The 16,304-nt window shown below is 36.5% G+C and overlaps 1 protein-coding gene across 3 annotated transcripts in view; it reads right to left on the reverse strand.

The window, feature by feature from the left end:
* Positions 1-823: 823 nt before the first annotated feature.
* Positions 824-16,304, reverse strand: part of LOC145674677 (uncharacterized) — a 53,825-nt gene continuing 38,344 nt past the window's right edge. Inside the window, exons 6-7 of one of the 3 annotated variants that reach the window (XM_081744902.1) lie at positions 8,328-8,574; positions 824-1,536 (exon numbers count right to left, since the gene is read on the reverse strand). In XM_081744902.1, coding sequence (XP_081601028.1) covers positions 1,414-1,536; positions 8,328-8,574 — 370 coding nt within the window. In that variant the 3' untranslated portion in view covers positions 824-1,413. The remainder of the gene's footprint in view (positions 1,537-8,327; positions 8,575-16,304) is intronic. The other 2 variants (XM_081744903.1, XM_081744904.1) reach the window with 2 other exon arrangements.

The raw sequence follows: 16,304 nt of genomic DNA on the forward strand, positions 1-16,304 counted from the left end.
AAAACCCATTGGACTGGATTTTTTCTACAACCCTGACGGCATTATAACAACACGTTTTGCTAGGTATAATTACAAAATGTTGAAAAATTATGTGATTGTAAACCGTGTTGCAAACTTTTACAATCTTCACCGTATCTCAAGAACTGTTTGACATTTCAAATTGCTTTAAACGGTATTATGTTTTTAAACTTATTGTAAACCATTAATACGATTGAATGAGGTACTTATTTAGGCAGTTTCTCGGGGAAAAAAAAGGTACAATTTTTAATCTCTTGTAGTTCTGTTTCTACTCAATCCAAATCCATCATTCGTGGTAATAGTATTAGACACTAAGGTATTTTATGTGTGCAATGTCTCATCCTGTTATCATTGCTGTAGAAACCTCCAAAATTTGGCTGTTTCTCTTATGTTTGTATACTGTATCGTGCGTTTAGTTTGTAACCCTGAATAGCAAATTTAGTATTATGAGTTTTCGTTCGACATGTACATTGAAATGTGTAATAATCTGACATAAAAGAATTTTAAAAATTACAACTTTATGTTGGGTTGGCAACATTTTTAATCTGGTGGTAGAACGCAGTACGCCAAACAATGTCCCCTATCGACATTTGCATTGTAAGAAATTCCAGCCTTTTGTATCTATAATTTTAACAGTTACATGGGCGAATCAAGATGAATGGTCCTCCCTCTCTCTCTCTCTCTCTCATATATATATATATATTAATATATATATGTACACCTTTCGAGTCTTCGTCTGGAAAGCCAAATTGCACTATGTGGTAACGTCGCAAATAAAGAACCATAGATTAGATCTACCAATCTATCAAATAGTTATATCGATTCTTTCCAGAAGGCAGCTAAAGTCGATATTCATTGACACTAGCATCAATTATTAGTGTAGCAATCGATTCAACTGCTTGTTGTATTTGTACAGTAATGCTAATGGCTCCAAGTTAATCTGCGACGTTGCCACATTGTGAAATGTTGATTCCCCTTAACACCTGAAGGAGGCCCCGGAGGTCATACCATCACATAACATTTTCGTTTTATTTTGGCCTGTAGAATAGTGCTCTGGGGTCCATCGGCGCCATTTTTAGAACATCCGATATTATATCAACGAACCGATTACCGGTTCGAAAAATAAGGAAATGTCAAAAAAAGAAAAGAAAAAAAAAGACATCCTATTTGTCATCCTAGTGAAGTTCTCCTCTTAACATTAAGTAAAAATAATATTTACTGACAAAAATTGATAAACGCTCGTCAGGAAAGAGGTAGTGTCATAAAGAGAGTTGTAATGCATTACTCTTATGGAAGTCTAATTCTTTTCCAGTAAAAACTCATCAAGATGAGAGGTGGTCCTTCAGAGAGGTTTTACTATAACTATTTGACATGCATAAATCACTATAATTTCTTTTATAAACTTTTACCTACTTCTTTGGCTAAAAAGTGTTGAACATGCTCCGCCCGGAAGTCTATCGCAGCAAACAGACTCTTATACAGAAGACCCTCATCAACATCGGATGGTTCTGGGCTTTCCTAAAATGACAACCACAATAAACATTAAGACGAGGCTTCAAAAAACTGCACTTTTATTGATATTCTAGTTTTCTTTTTCATACATTAAGTACAATGATACACCATTGAAAACTTGATATTTTACAGATTCAGTTACGTCAGTCCACAATGGGTCATTGGACACTTTGTTGGATCTCACTAAGGCACTTGACACTATAATTCTTCATCTCTTACTTTAAAAAATATGTTCTTATAGTATAAGAGGAACTACTTCAAAAGTCGATATCAAGTTGTTCAAATTAAGAAAGAGATTAATGGAAAATTCCAAGTTTTATTTCATCTATACTTAAGACTAGGAATGGCCAAAAATTTTCGGATCCGGGATGTGAGATCCGGATCCGGATCTTGCCGGATCCGGATCTCGGATCTGGATCCGAAATTCGGATCTCGGACCTGGATCCGGATCTCGGATCTGGATCCGAAATTCGAATCTCAGATCTTGATTCGTATCCAAACCTACGTCTGAAATTGTGATGATAAAATTGAATATCTAAAATTCGTCAAAACTTTTTTCGGATTCACCGATATAGTAGGTTGCTGTGCTTTTAAATGTTTCCATAACACATTTGTGCTACCTTTGTTCTTTATTTTACTTCAACCTTGCAATATTTACATGTTGCACTATCTATCGTCTCTTTAGTAAAATGTTTCCAAGTTTGACTTCTTCCCATTTCAGAGTATAGTGAATTGTCTGAAAACTGATGTAAATGATAACAAATTTTTCTGTTTAGCTCCTCTTCGAAACGTAATGTTAGCTTCACATTGAAAATATTTATTTTATTCTTTAGAAAATAAACTTTCTTATTTTCTCATATACAAATGAAATATCTTTTAGATAAGGCCCTTCTAATCGCAGGAATACTAGACAAAACAAACTCTTTATTAATAGTAGTTTCAGACTCACTGGAGTCCAACCATAAACAAATGTAATAATGAATATCTTACATTTCAAGGTATATACAACAAAAAATATAGACTGGTCGGCGTGGAACAACAGTAGACTTTTAAACATATACACGAGAATTTCAGGAGAGTGATATGGTTGTGTTCGTTGTATGACTTTATTACCTAACTTATGTTTGCCCTTCTGAGGTCGGAAGTTTGTTGGAGTTTCTTTTATTTTTTCTTCACCCTCCAGGTTTCTTTAATCATATATTGCAGGACGTAAGCAAAACATATCCATGCATCGTATCATTGAATCATTTTGTGTTTTGTATATTAAAGTGTTCAAAAATATTTAACATATTCGCATTTGTTCATGTGATCTCAGGTTCAATTCTCGGTGGGAACATAGAAGAGAAAATTGAAAGCTGAAACAATATGAAAATAGTATTTAAAAGTCAGGAAATTGATATTAAAACTTTAGCTATCTATTGGGACTGTAAGTCTGTAGTTAAATTAGCCCACACGTTTCGTGAAGATATATTACGTCGTTATTGTTTATTTACTATAAGCTACCAGATACATCCAAAGAGACCACTTTATACTGTAGTAATCAACAGATGAAAATAACATTGGAAAAGGAATGGAAAATCTCCAGAGCCTTAGATCAAGGTACTAACCTAGCAATTGCACAGTATAACTGAGGAACAACCCTGGAAAATCCTCAGTCAGGATGGCGGTCTCCGAATTCGAACCTGGTGTTATCCAATTGCGAAGCAAGAATACTAACAAGTAGCCTGAACTTGCTCCATATTATTATTATTATTTAATCAACGTAATGTTTTAAAATTAGTGCAAATTAAACCCTACTTTCTTTATTGCTGATGTTATAGTTAATAAGCCTACATGAGACATCAGCCCCCCATCAAGAAAGAATACTAGAACTGGAATTCAGGAAGCGGGAGTGAAGAGATTAATGAGGATGAGGAAACTATGTACGATGCAAAAACTGAGTAACTATAACTTCATCACAGATATATTCACTTACATACGTCAATTAATATTTCTCTGATACAGGGCACTCTTACTTTCTATAATGGCAGGAAAGTGGTCCGCTTTTGTAAACGAACACACTAGGCACGTGCGTATAGGCGCAATGTCCGTGCAAAGAAACATAGGTAAAACTAGAAAAAAATAGGGAAATCGAGGGGAAAATGATAAACCGCCCTTCAACTTTTTTTAAAAAAAAAAGCTAAAAATAACTAAACTTACAGCTACGAAAGACATAAGGTGAATTTTATTGAAAAGATTGTTTTTCCTTAGTGATTAGTTGTGATAACTATGAACATGGATTAAAAAGAAAACAAGTAGCTAGCTCTGAGTTTCGCAAACTAGTTGAAAAGAAAATATTGGATAAAATTTAATAATAAAGAAGGCATTTATGATAATTAAAACAAACTAAATTTTTGGCACGACAGTCCTTTGGTTCCTACCAGCGGGCTTACGTTCAAAATGGGGATGTGTAGTCAACGCATCGACACCCGAAGTCTCTAATGCAGGCTTTCTAGACTGGAGTCCGCTACCTCTTACTTAAGATAACTCCCCAATTGTCCTCACGATGCTGGGTCAACATCGAAATTGTTGAGTGCCTCTCCGGAAATTGAACCCATGACCATAGGCACCGAAGGCACGCGCTAACCACTGTTTTTCATTTATAAAAAGGTAACAGTTTTTTTATCAAATTATTTAACCTGTTGAACGCTTTGCACGGATTACACTGTAACCATTATGACACCACACAGACATAGAAGTAAACGAGGACAGTTAAAAACACCTACGCCCGAAGCGGGATTTGAATCCAAGACATTCACAGCAAACGATCCACAGCCTAATCCCGCAGACCCCTCGACTATGGCTGACGGATTTTCTCGGCTAATCCGTAGCACATTTAAAGTAACTGATTATTTTAAAAGTTGCTCCTAAATACTGACAATCTAAGTCTTATGTATCAAATATTTCCTGCGATAATACCATACTCTCCGTCTTCTATAGACGAAAAGCTATAGTTACCCACATTATCTAATACAGAAATAAGTTATGTTTCTCTAATAGCTGCTGATGGTGATAGTCAAGGTTCACCGAAGCATGATCCCAAACACAAACTGAGATATTGATGTCACTGGAACGCCTGAAAAGTCATTGTGGGTAAGTGAATTGCCCACTTGTCAGGATGAAGGGCGATGGTGATGTGAAATGCGGGGCTGTCAGAGGTACTACTTATGATAATTGGATTTATAACATTCTATGTTGCCATAAACCCTCTTCAAGAACATAACTGTTAATCTTAGCTTTGAAAATGTTACATAAGGAGTTTTATTGCTATCATTAGGTTGCATTAGGAATTATCGGATTTATTTTAACGCTTAACTTTTACATCTCTTCTGATTTACGAATATTTAAATCGAGATTATCCCCTTAAGGTCAATTAGTGATATTTTAAATCATTTCGAACCAACTTTATATATGGTTAGTCTTGTTATATGGGAATAATTGAGACCAGAAGCAGTCTACAAGGTAAGTCCAAAAGAATCTTGGCCGACCTCCTGATAAACCACGTCTTTCAGCAAGGTGAATTGTGGCAATCCGATACTCACATGAGGAAATCTTCGGTTCAGTGTGAAAGCTGCCATAAGAACCAGCATTCTAATCAGTGGAATGTGCTTTGCTAATTTTTCCTCGATGTGAAAGTACCTAACTTTATTGCTAAAAAAGAAAAGGCATTTATTTCAAACAAGTCGCCATTACAGTTTTCACATTTGAACACAACACTCATGAAAAGTCATGTTAAAGCGCGACTTGCCCCTGAAAAAGAACATTTATCTGTTTTTAGTTTCTCGTGTTCCCCAAAGTACATGCGGAATTAGTGCAAGTGCCTTCCGCTCGCATTACCTAGGTACAAACGGCTACGATCTTGGTACTAGCACATGTTTCGGCTTCCAGATCTCAAATATTTATCTTTCAGCCTGATTCTATGTATAAATCCGAAATTTCAAATCTAGATAAGGGGCGCCAAAATTCATAGTTTATTCTCGGTGCTCATATTGTGATTTACTAAATAATTATGAAATCTAATTGTAAGGTACAGGGGCGGATCCAGGACCGACTTCTGGGGGGACGGTGGGTTGTCATACTGCTACTTTTAAGGGCTCCAAATTTTGGGATGGGTTTTATTTATATATATAAAATAAGAAAGTTTCGTCTCCTGGGGGGGGGGGCGATCGCCCCCCCCCCTGGATCCGCCCCTGGTAAGGTATACATTTGATATTTTGAGCAGACTGAGCAAGATAAATATACGTAAAAACTAGTCAATACTTGTCTTAACTGTTTATGTTTTCTTAACTGTCAATGAAATAGGTGTATTGAAGAATTTTAAATATTCGAGTTTGGTATTCCGGTTTCAAATATAAATATGTGCAACCCAGGTCCGAGATCCGAATCCCGATCCGAGAGCCGGATCCAGATCCGAAATCCGAGATCCCGATCCAGATCCGAAATCCGGACCCAGATCCGAAATTTGAGATCCGGATCCGAGATTCAAGATCCGGATCCAGATCCGAAATCCGGATCTAAAGGATCCGGACCCAATCAGATCCGGATCCGGCCATCCCTACTTAAGACCCTAACTGGTGTATCAGAAAGGATCAGTATTTAGTCCACTACATTTCTTATATATATATATATACAGGGTGTTTCAAAACAACATCGACAATGTTTAGGAGGCGATTCCTGACCACGACAAGACAAAAAGTATAGTCCAACCTGGGTGCACAAATGCTTCCTTTCGGAGTTATAAGCAGTCAAAAACATGAAAAAACGAACCTTAGAAGTCCATGGTTCCAAAGCTATGGGATCTACCATAGTCGGATCAAGACTTAACTTAGGAACTGTGTGCCCTATCCAGAAATACATGTTTCAGAATCCTAAAGTAGTCACGCAACAATTTTTATAGAGGGAGTCTGACTACAGGCATGTAATTTGAAGTACTCACCAACTACCTCTATAAAAATTGTTGCGGAAGTACTGCAGGTTTCTGAAACATGGATATTTGGATATGACACATACTAGTTTTTAAGTGAAGTCTTGACTCGACTGCAATAGGTCCCATAGTATTGGACCGTCAGTAGTATGGTATATACAGGGTGAGCACAGAAACAGTACCTGATTTTAAAGTGCCATATAATTAACATTTAATTGAATATTTACATGAAATTTTGTACAGAGCTCAGTCAACTCAAAGTATTTTCCCATCTATCTTTTCAGAATCCTAGTTCTGACCAGGGCAGCTAGAGGGCAGTAACATCGAAAATGGCGTTCACCCCACAGCAACGAAGCTGGTGCGTTTTACAATTTGCAAAAACAAGCAGTTTTGTGGGAGTGCAGCGTGATTTCAAACGACAATTTAATAATGATCCATCCACACACAAATCCATTGTGAAGTGGCATAGAAGGTTTATTGAGACGGGGTGCATTTGTCATCAAAGAAAAGGACATTCAGGGCGACATCCAGTCTCCGAGGAAACTGTGGAGCGCGTAAGAGCAGCCTTCGTACACAGCCCACAGAAGTCTACACCCAAAGCTAGCAGAGAGTTGCAGATGCCACAAACAACAGTAAGCAAGATCTTACGCAAGCGTTTGCGGTGTTACCCGTACCGACTGCAGTTGGTTCAGAAGTTATACCCACAAGACAAGGTAAAGCGCCGTGAGTTCTGTGAGACTATGCAAAATTTCATGAGAGGACGACGAAAAATTTCTGACGAAGATCATTTTCAGCGATGAGGCGACATTTCACTTAAGTGGAAAGGTGAATAGACACAATGTAAAGATATGGGAACCCAGAATCCTCATGCAACTGTAAATGTGGAACGTGGCTCACCGAAAATCAATGTTTTTTGTGCAGTATCAGAGCGTCGGGTGCACGGTCCGTTCTTCTTTCAGGAACAAACAATTACAGGTGAAAGTTACTTAGCATTGCTACGTAACTGGTTGATTCCGCAACTTAGTAATGCAGAGATAGACGACTTCGTTCTACAAAAAATGGAGCGCCGCCACACTGGCATCGTGCTGTACGCAGGTTTCTAAACGAGAACCTCCCAAACCGATGGATAGGGCGCTCTGGAGTCAATGATCAAGTTCTTTGCAAGTGGCCTCCAAGATCACCTGACCTCACTGTTTGTGACTTCCTTCTATGGGGATTTGTGAAGGACAAAGTGTATGCACCTCCACTACCCGCAACTCTGAACGATCTCCAAGAACGCATCAGTGATGCTGTCAACTCCATCACACCGGATATGCTTCACAACATGTGGTTGGAGCTAGATTACCGCCTCGATATTTCCCGCGTTACAGATGGCGCGAACATCGAGTGTTTGTGATTTCAATTATTGCTACAAAAACTTTTTGAGTTTATGTATCACTGTTCAAAATTTCAGCAAAATATTCCTTCGCACATTAAATTTACACTAATTTGAAACCTGGGACTGTTTCTGTGCTCACCTGTATAGGTCTATATATATATATATATATATATATATATATATATATATATATATATATAATGTCAATTATACATGCCAAAGCTCCTATAACATCTATCTTATTACCAGTCAACATGTGATCTGGAAAAGGACGAACGTCATCAACCCGAAAATTTCGAGGAACCTGAGGACAGGATACAAAATACGCCGCAGCACTTTAGAAGACATCAATCTCGACGGACTGATCTCTCCATTCCCTTGTGCTGGCTGTGACTACGCCCCGAAAACTACCTCAACCTACTCTCCTGGCTGTGACTGGACATTGAAATTACCTACCTCACCTTTGGCTGCAACCGTGTCCTGGGACACATCTATCCTTTTTGTTTGGTAGCGACTGGCCTCTGAGGCATGAGACTCTATTTTCGCCCGTGCCTCCGCTACTTCTCTTTCAGCCTCTATTACGTGCTCACGCAGGCTTTTCACCTCAGAGCTCGCGTTACACAACTTTTCTTGCTGATCTTCCTCACGGAAACATAACTCACGTTTTGGTTTATTAGGAGCTTCCTCTCCATCTTTAATGTATCTACGAAAAAGCAAAAGTAACATTATTATTATTTAACGAAACAACTGTATCATTGTTATATTAAACAATTCTATATTCCCTATTTCCAAAGGATATAGTTTAGGAATGGATAAATATAATAACTATATCTTATTATATAGCAAGACTTGGTTGACACTAGTAGTTACTCAGTTTTCAATTGACTACAGCAGCAAAAGTATTTAAGGATGCGATTGATTCGTATTTATAATAATTTGTACACGAACTGTTTTATTTACTGCATCGAATGTTCAATGTACTAAAAACTGTACTGTTTCGGTGTCCTCTGATGCTTTCCTCAGCACACTGGGTAATTCGCTCGCAATTCCTACTATACGCTACAACATAAGATACCATTTTGTTGAATCATAACCCAGTAACCTTCCTTCAATTCTTAGCTGGTGTATCTGTAGATGAAGCGCTGTTCCTCTTGCTAGGCATTTTACAGGTTGAGAAGTACAAATTCCACAAATAATTAAATGTAGCCCTTGTGGAGGCTGTATAAAAAGATTCACGTGTAACCGAAACTGATATCCAACTGAGGGAATGCCTTTGATGCCTTCAAATGACGTCTCAGCAGTTTGTTGTTTGATATTTTAAATCGATAGGTTAAGCATGATGAACTTTCACCAGCATTTATTCATTTTTTCTGCTGAGTTCCAAAGTCGTGAGCTGCATATTAAAAATATGGTTCTTATAAATATTATAATGACAGAATTGCAATTTTTGCTTAAGTTTCTGAAAGAAGGTACTTCAGAAAGCGATTAGACCAAAGATAAGTAAGAGAGGGGAACATTTTACATGAAAATGAAGTGAAATATACACCGGTCTATGCCTTCTTTACCTAGCAGACGTTTTATTTGGAAACGTAAATGTGAGTTTTAGATCCTTGCATTTAAGTTGAGAGCAGAAGTGACAAACTCACTTAACTCGACCCTTATACGTAGTTCTAAAATCACAATGTAAACATACAATGTTTTCAAATACAAAATTATTTATATTTCTATGAACTCAATTTCTATATATATGTCAGTGTATAGTAAGTAGTAGTGGTACAATGAAGGGCACACATTTTAAATTTGAATGTCAGATGATACTAAGGTAGTTTTCGTAAATTTAAATTTCGTCAGTTGTATTCGACCTATTGCATTGATCAATGAACTGAACTGAAATGAAATAAAGATATATATAAGAATTTTAAACAAAGACTATAAAATATAAGCTTTACAATATACCAGTCAGCACAAAGAAAAAAAAAGTATCTCAGAAGAATTTAGTCGAAAGACTACTGTAAGTTATAAATACAAGAAAAGGTCATCAATGGTAATGTAGTTTCTCAAGCAATAATAGTTTACTGGAAGGACCTGTCGTGAGAACGGAACTAATCATTTGCTGAAACATACACAGTTAAATAAAAAAGTTTTTTTTTTTTTTTTTTTTTTTTTAAGTAAGTACAATTTTAATAACTACTAGCTGAACCTGCGCTCTCTACACAGCGCATCATTTGCATATGACCATAAATCTCCTTCTCATTCCTCACAACATATGTACATGTCCCTTTACAGACACAAGTGAAAGACGTCTTAATTATCTATCTATCTATCTATCTATCTATATATATATATATAAAAATCGGCAAGGGGTATCATAAAGGGGAGATTTTTTTTCGATTATTTTTTCTCAATATCTCGCACCGTTTGCAAGATTTGAGCCTACTTCCGGTTGGAGTTTCTAATTCATGTATGACCAGTGTTTTCTTTCTTCTTGCATGCAATATGTAATAAGCAAATACACTACATATACAATTAATTATAATGTCAGTTATATATGGTGTTCATTGGGCAAAACACTCAAAAAATAAAGATTTATCTTAGACTGGAGAAATGGTTATCCTTCCTTTTTCACTATTATTTGGCCATGGAACAAACGCCTGAGACATATACAACCCCAATATACATTGTGGTGTTGGAATGTATAACGCATAGGATATGATGCTTTAGATTTTTTTTTTAAAAAAATGTCAACGCTTCCAGTGTATCCTAAAAAAATGTAATAAAGAAATAATGGCTATTTTTTTAATATTCAATTAGAACTGAACAATCTACGCAAAATTTGCAATCGATCAGTGAAAACTTCATCTTTCTAGAACCTGTAGTTTCCGAGATCTCATTGTCGAAAGGATTGGCCACAAACATATAAACATAGTTTAAAAGAACTCGGAAGATGGAAGCACAATTCACATGCATTAATTTTAGAGAAGGCTTATTAAAATACAAAGGCTTTGAACAATAATTTTATATCATAAACTTTATGAAAAAGATATAGTTAACTAATTTAGATTATTTAAAGTACGAATACTTAAAATGTTTGTCTCTGTTAAACGTGAAATCACACATAACCGTACATGAAAGATTTGAAAGCCAAAGTTATAGGTTGGAGCTCAGGAGCTTTTAATTGCTACTGTAGCATTTTAATAGATAGATTAATAGACATCCTATTGAATAAGGAAACAATTTGAAGAAAATGATTGTTTCAAAAAGCACTGTCAGTTTCCTGTTGCATGTGTCACTGTTCACAAGCCCAAGTGTCATCGAAAAGCATGTGGCAAACTTGTTCCTCCGCTTGGAAGTACGAAAGTGAGTCACCATTAGTAAATCAGCTTTCTGAATGTCGCAAGAATGCAAATAGTTTTGTTTTATTTCCGTCTAGAAGTAACAAGAAACAGTAGTTTTGTAGTCCTTGTTCTCCCTCTGAAAGTGTGAGTCAAGCATCACAAGGTTTTTAAATATCACACGGGTGCAATTAGTTTTGAATATAGTTGTTCTCGGAATAACAACCAGGTGGATTCCAGCTTGTCCGACATTTCGAGAACTGACAACACTGTTCTCATTATCATCTCATTCTGAGTGATCCGATGTATGCTTAGACTGGATGCAGTATTGAAATATCAAAAAACATTAAATGGCATCATGAAGAAAAATCTTAATAGAGACACTGGCCAACAACTCAAGTCAAAATAGAAAATGAAATGATATCTTTAAGTTTTACGTCCCACGGTTATGCCGGTTAGGCTAAAGGAGACGGTGATTATGAGAAATGAATGAAATGGTGGAAGGAAGAGTGGAAGGAAACGGGATAACCCCGAGAAAACCCACGAGCACGGTGTTTGTCCACCACACAGTCCACACGGCCCGAGCTGGGATCGAACTAGGGACCCCAAGCACCGGAGGTGAACGCTCTACCACTGAGCCACCGCGCCCCCTACCAAGTCAAAATGGGTTACTTTCATTGGAATAAAACGAAAATAAATCAACCAATCACGGCCTCCCTACGAACTCAGACAACTGACCAATTAGAATGAGGCTGACTGGACGTTTCCATGGACCAATAACATTTCGCCCCAGTGATTTATCCAGAATTTTGAACTTAGGGGGGTGCAATCTTGCATTAAGGTCGTATACTATTATGATCTGTTAATTAGTTTTTTTTTTTTTTTTTTTTTAAACAAACTAAAAATGTTGCATCGAACGTTTGCATTGGATTTCTTTCTCAGCCAGAGCCAATTAGCGTCGACTTTCTCATGGTTGGTGTGACGTCGAGATGAAATCGTTCGCAATCGATTGATCAAACGTTGTGACGATCACAGGCGTGTAAAGGTTGATTTCCATAAATTCTTGCGTTGCGTGCTTTGTTTGAAAATTTATCTTGTCGAAAGTAAGTTGTTTTATTATATTGGCTCTTAAAAACAAGAATTCAAAATCTTTTAAAAACCAAAATAGCAAGATTTTTAATACTGTCTTTCCGTTCTCTCTCAAGGTCTTCCAGCACTTTGTAGAAAATATTGTAAATGGTCTTATCTTTAGGCAGAATGGGAATTCCCGTTCTGCATAATCTTTCGAGACAAGGAATTCTGTCCACGGAGGGATTTCTGCAAGAGAATTTTTCTTTTGTAATAGTAACAGATTCTGTAAGTTCTATCGTAAATTTTAGATCTTATTCTACTTGTTCTTTTCGGAAAAATGACTACATACAGTTCTGTTATTAACAGTGTTACTCACCTCTATTTCAGTTAAAATGAATGTGATTTAAAAAAAAAAGCTACCTGCAGAGAAATGGAAAATTGATTGACTCAGTTGCAGGGGCGGATCCAGGATGGACTTCTGGGGGGGCGGTCGGCGGTAATACTGCTACTTTTAAGAGCTCCAAACTTGTTATGGATGGGTTTATTTATATATAAAATAAGAAAGTTTCCTGTTGTGGGGGGGGGGGCGATCGCCCCGATCGCCCCTCTCTGGATCCGCCCCTGCTCAGTTGCAAGAAAGCCGTTTGACATTGTAGTTGAAACGAAAATAAAACAAACTTACTTCGGTCTAGTATAAAGTCATTTCACAATAAAATTGTATTCAGCTTTCCAGCAGTTCACCTCCAATATGCTAAGGCTGACAGTCAGGGGCGGCTTTAGGATTTTTATTTTGAGTAGGCCTACTCACTCGCGTATGGATACATATGCACAATTGATTGATTAGTAACAATAGGAAATTACTTTTATAGTAGTGGTTGATGCTGTTTATTAAATAATTAATTACTATTAATATAAAAAGTGGAAAATATATTTACTCTTTATTGTATCTTTTAGTGTTTATATATTTTTCAAAATTTTTGGGTAGGCCAGTGCCTACCTGCTAAAACCGCCACTGATATTACACCGAATTAAGTTTATTTTATGTTCGTTTCAGTTACAATGTCAAACGGCTTTCTTGCAACTGAGTCAATCAATTTTCCATTTGCCCACAGGTATTAAAAAAAATCACATTCATCTTTACCAAAATAACGTCATTTTCCCCAGAAGAACAAGAACAATAACATCTAAAAATGTTAATGAAACTTGAATAAATAGTTATTCTTCTTACAGCCTCTGTTAGAATTACCAGATTATTACGAATGCAGGATAAAATTCAAGAGGACAAACCCAAAGGAAAATTCAGACAAAACGGACTAAATTCAAGCGACAGAATCGTAGGCTCAAATTAATAAAAGAACGATTATTTTTTTCTTCAACAGTTATGCATCTAAAATGTTATCTAAAATTCTTCACTTTACGGAAATAATATTTTTTAAAAAATGCTGAAAACTCAATAAAAGACTAAGACTGTTATAGTAAGCATATATTTCACTTTTCGATCTTTGCTTTTAAAAAAAAAGTTCAGTATTTCAGAATTAACCCTTTTTAGGATTTCCACTTTTTGAGGTAAACTTTAGACTTTCACTTAAACAGCTACTGATTCCTTACTATTTAGCGTAGGATCATGGTTCATATCTAGTTTTTTTTTTTTTTTTTTTTTTTTTTTTTTTCAGGATATAGCATACTATCCACCGGTGTTACTCGCTTGTCCGTATTATACACCAGAAACATGAAAATCGGGTAAAACCGGAAGATTTTTCGAAAAAAAGTACACTGTTATATACACAATACGTGTGCAAAATTTCAGTCTTGTACCTTGGAAACTAAGGTCGGGAGAAATGTTTGAAAGTCTAAGGGTGACCCATGTTTGTACATATATATAAAAGTAATTCAAAAATGTACTGCGTCATTACTATTTGACATAAGAGTCACGGTTCAAACGTCATTTACTTTTGTATAATAAGCCCCTTCCTATGGCATTACTCATATGTCCGTATCATACATCTGAACCGGAAAAATCAGAATTTCTTCTGAAAAAAAAAATCACCTTCTCGGAACACCTGCTTTCCTCGGGCTCTGACCGGTTTCGCGTAGGGATCTCAGAAAAATTTGAGAAATACCCAGAGGTACATACAATCCGTATGCACAGTTTCAATCTGATATCTTGAAAACTGAAGGCGTGAAAAATTTTTGAAATTTGCCTTAAGAAAAAATAACGTCACGTTCCTCCGCCCTTACTTGGCGCCGCAAAGTTGACCATCCGGTTCCGAAAAGCATCTGAGGTGTTCTTTGGTCTATCCTTGACTTGACCAATAAATAAAAACCTGGCTTAAATACCTGTTATAAAACCTAAATAATCGATCAAAGACCATATTACGCCATGGTAAGTGCTTGGGGTCCCGGGCTCGATCCCAGCCCCGCCAAGTGAACTTTGTGGTGGACGAACACTGTGGGTGGGTTTCCTCGGGGTTCTCTTGTTTCCTTCCCCTTTCTTCATTCCACCATTTAATTCATTCATTTCTCATAATCACCGTCTCCTTTAGCCTAGCTGGCATAAGCGTGGGACGTAAAAGTCAAAGATTTCATTTTACGCCATGGTAACAAAAGTTATCAAAATTCTAAAAGGGTTAAAATAAATATGTATACATTACTCAAAATAAAAGACTGCTATATGTTGCCACACAAGAACGACCTTTTTAAAATTAAATAGCATCACAGTTACTTTTCGTAATTAAAATGAATGGTATTACTGTAATATGCTAAACGTATTTCAAATGTATTAAAGGTATAATAAATAGGAATACCCAGAACTTCTCATACGGGTATGTGTGAAAGTAATTAAAGCCAATCTGCCCTTTTATTGCAACATTTTTACGTTTTATTTGGTTTTCAGAATTTTTAAAGAAATAAAAAGTTATTTCAGAGGAAAACATACAGATAACATTTTAGAATATATGACAGTTGAAGGGAAAAAATAATCATATAAGGTGTGCACAGGTACACCCAATATATACTCTTGTGAGTTTGTGCCTTGAATTTTGTCCTCGTCAGAATTTTCCTTGCATTTTGACCGCCTGAATTTAGTTCCCACCCTCGTTATTACAGCCATTTTATGCATGAGTTTCGATCTGCATACAAACACAAGCAAGCTTCGATCATGAGTTTCGATCTGCAAGCTTTTCGGTGCTGCATTTTCCTAAAAATTTCCTCCTCGCATAGAATTCCCTTTCTCCAAAGATTAGACAGAACGGGAATTCCTGTTCTGCCTACAGATAAGATCATTTAAAATATTTTCTACAAAGTCCTGGAGGGCCTTTAGGTAGAACGAGAATGAATCCTTTTAATATTGCACCCCCCTAGTTGAGGGATATAAGGAATTTATTTCCGGGGGGGTGTCCGAAAATTTTAGGAGGGTGCTGGGGGGTGTTAGGGGGTGTAGATAAATCACTGTTTCACCCCTTTCTTGGGCAGCAAATATGTAAGGAATGCTTGCTATACTGTACCCTGAACGGTAAGAAGAACGTTGTCAGTTCTGGAAACGTCGGCAGCGTAGAATTCATAGGGTGTTTGCCCAAGAACAACTATATTAATAATGAATCCAAAAAATATTGAGTTATTATAAATAGTTTATTACTGTTTAGAAGCAACAGGAAAGGGTAATTTTGTAGTAAACTGAAGCCCCTGTTCTACTGTGTATTTTCCCCCCTCTTGCGACCGAAAATGCGACGTATAAGGATCTGCAAATGATATAGTAGTTCACCAGCAAGTAGAACAATTATTATAAATAGCATTTAACATTCCTGTTATGTTTAAAAACATTTCAAAATAATTTATCTTCTAGGAACTAGAACACACAAATATATATAACTGAGATTATTTATATAATTAAAATTCAATGAAAATCAGACGATTATTACAGACGAATGCTGCACATGAGACGAAGGTTCTATTCCAAACCCTAGAAATGAAATAAAATCTTTGAGTTTTGCGTCCTACACTTATGTCATGTAAACTAAAGGAGACGGTGATG

The sequence above is a fragment of the Thermobia domestica genome, chromosome 17, assembly GCF_964235325.1.
Source record: "Thermobia domestica chromosome 17, izTheDome1.hap1.1, whole genome shotgun sequence".
Taxonomy (NCBI): Eukaryota; Metazoa; Arthropoda; class Insecta; order Zygentoma; family Lepismatidae; genus Thermobia; species Thermobia domestica.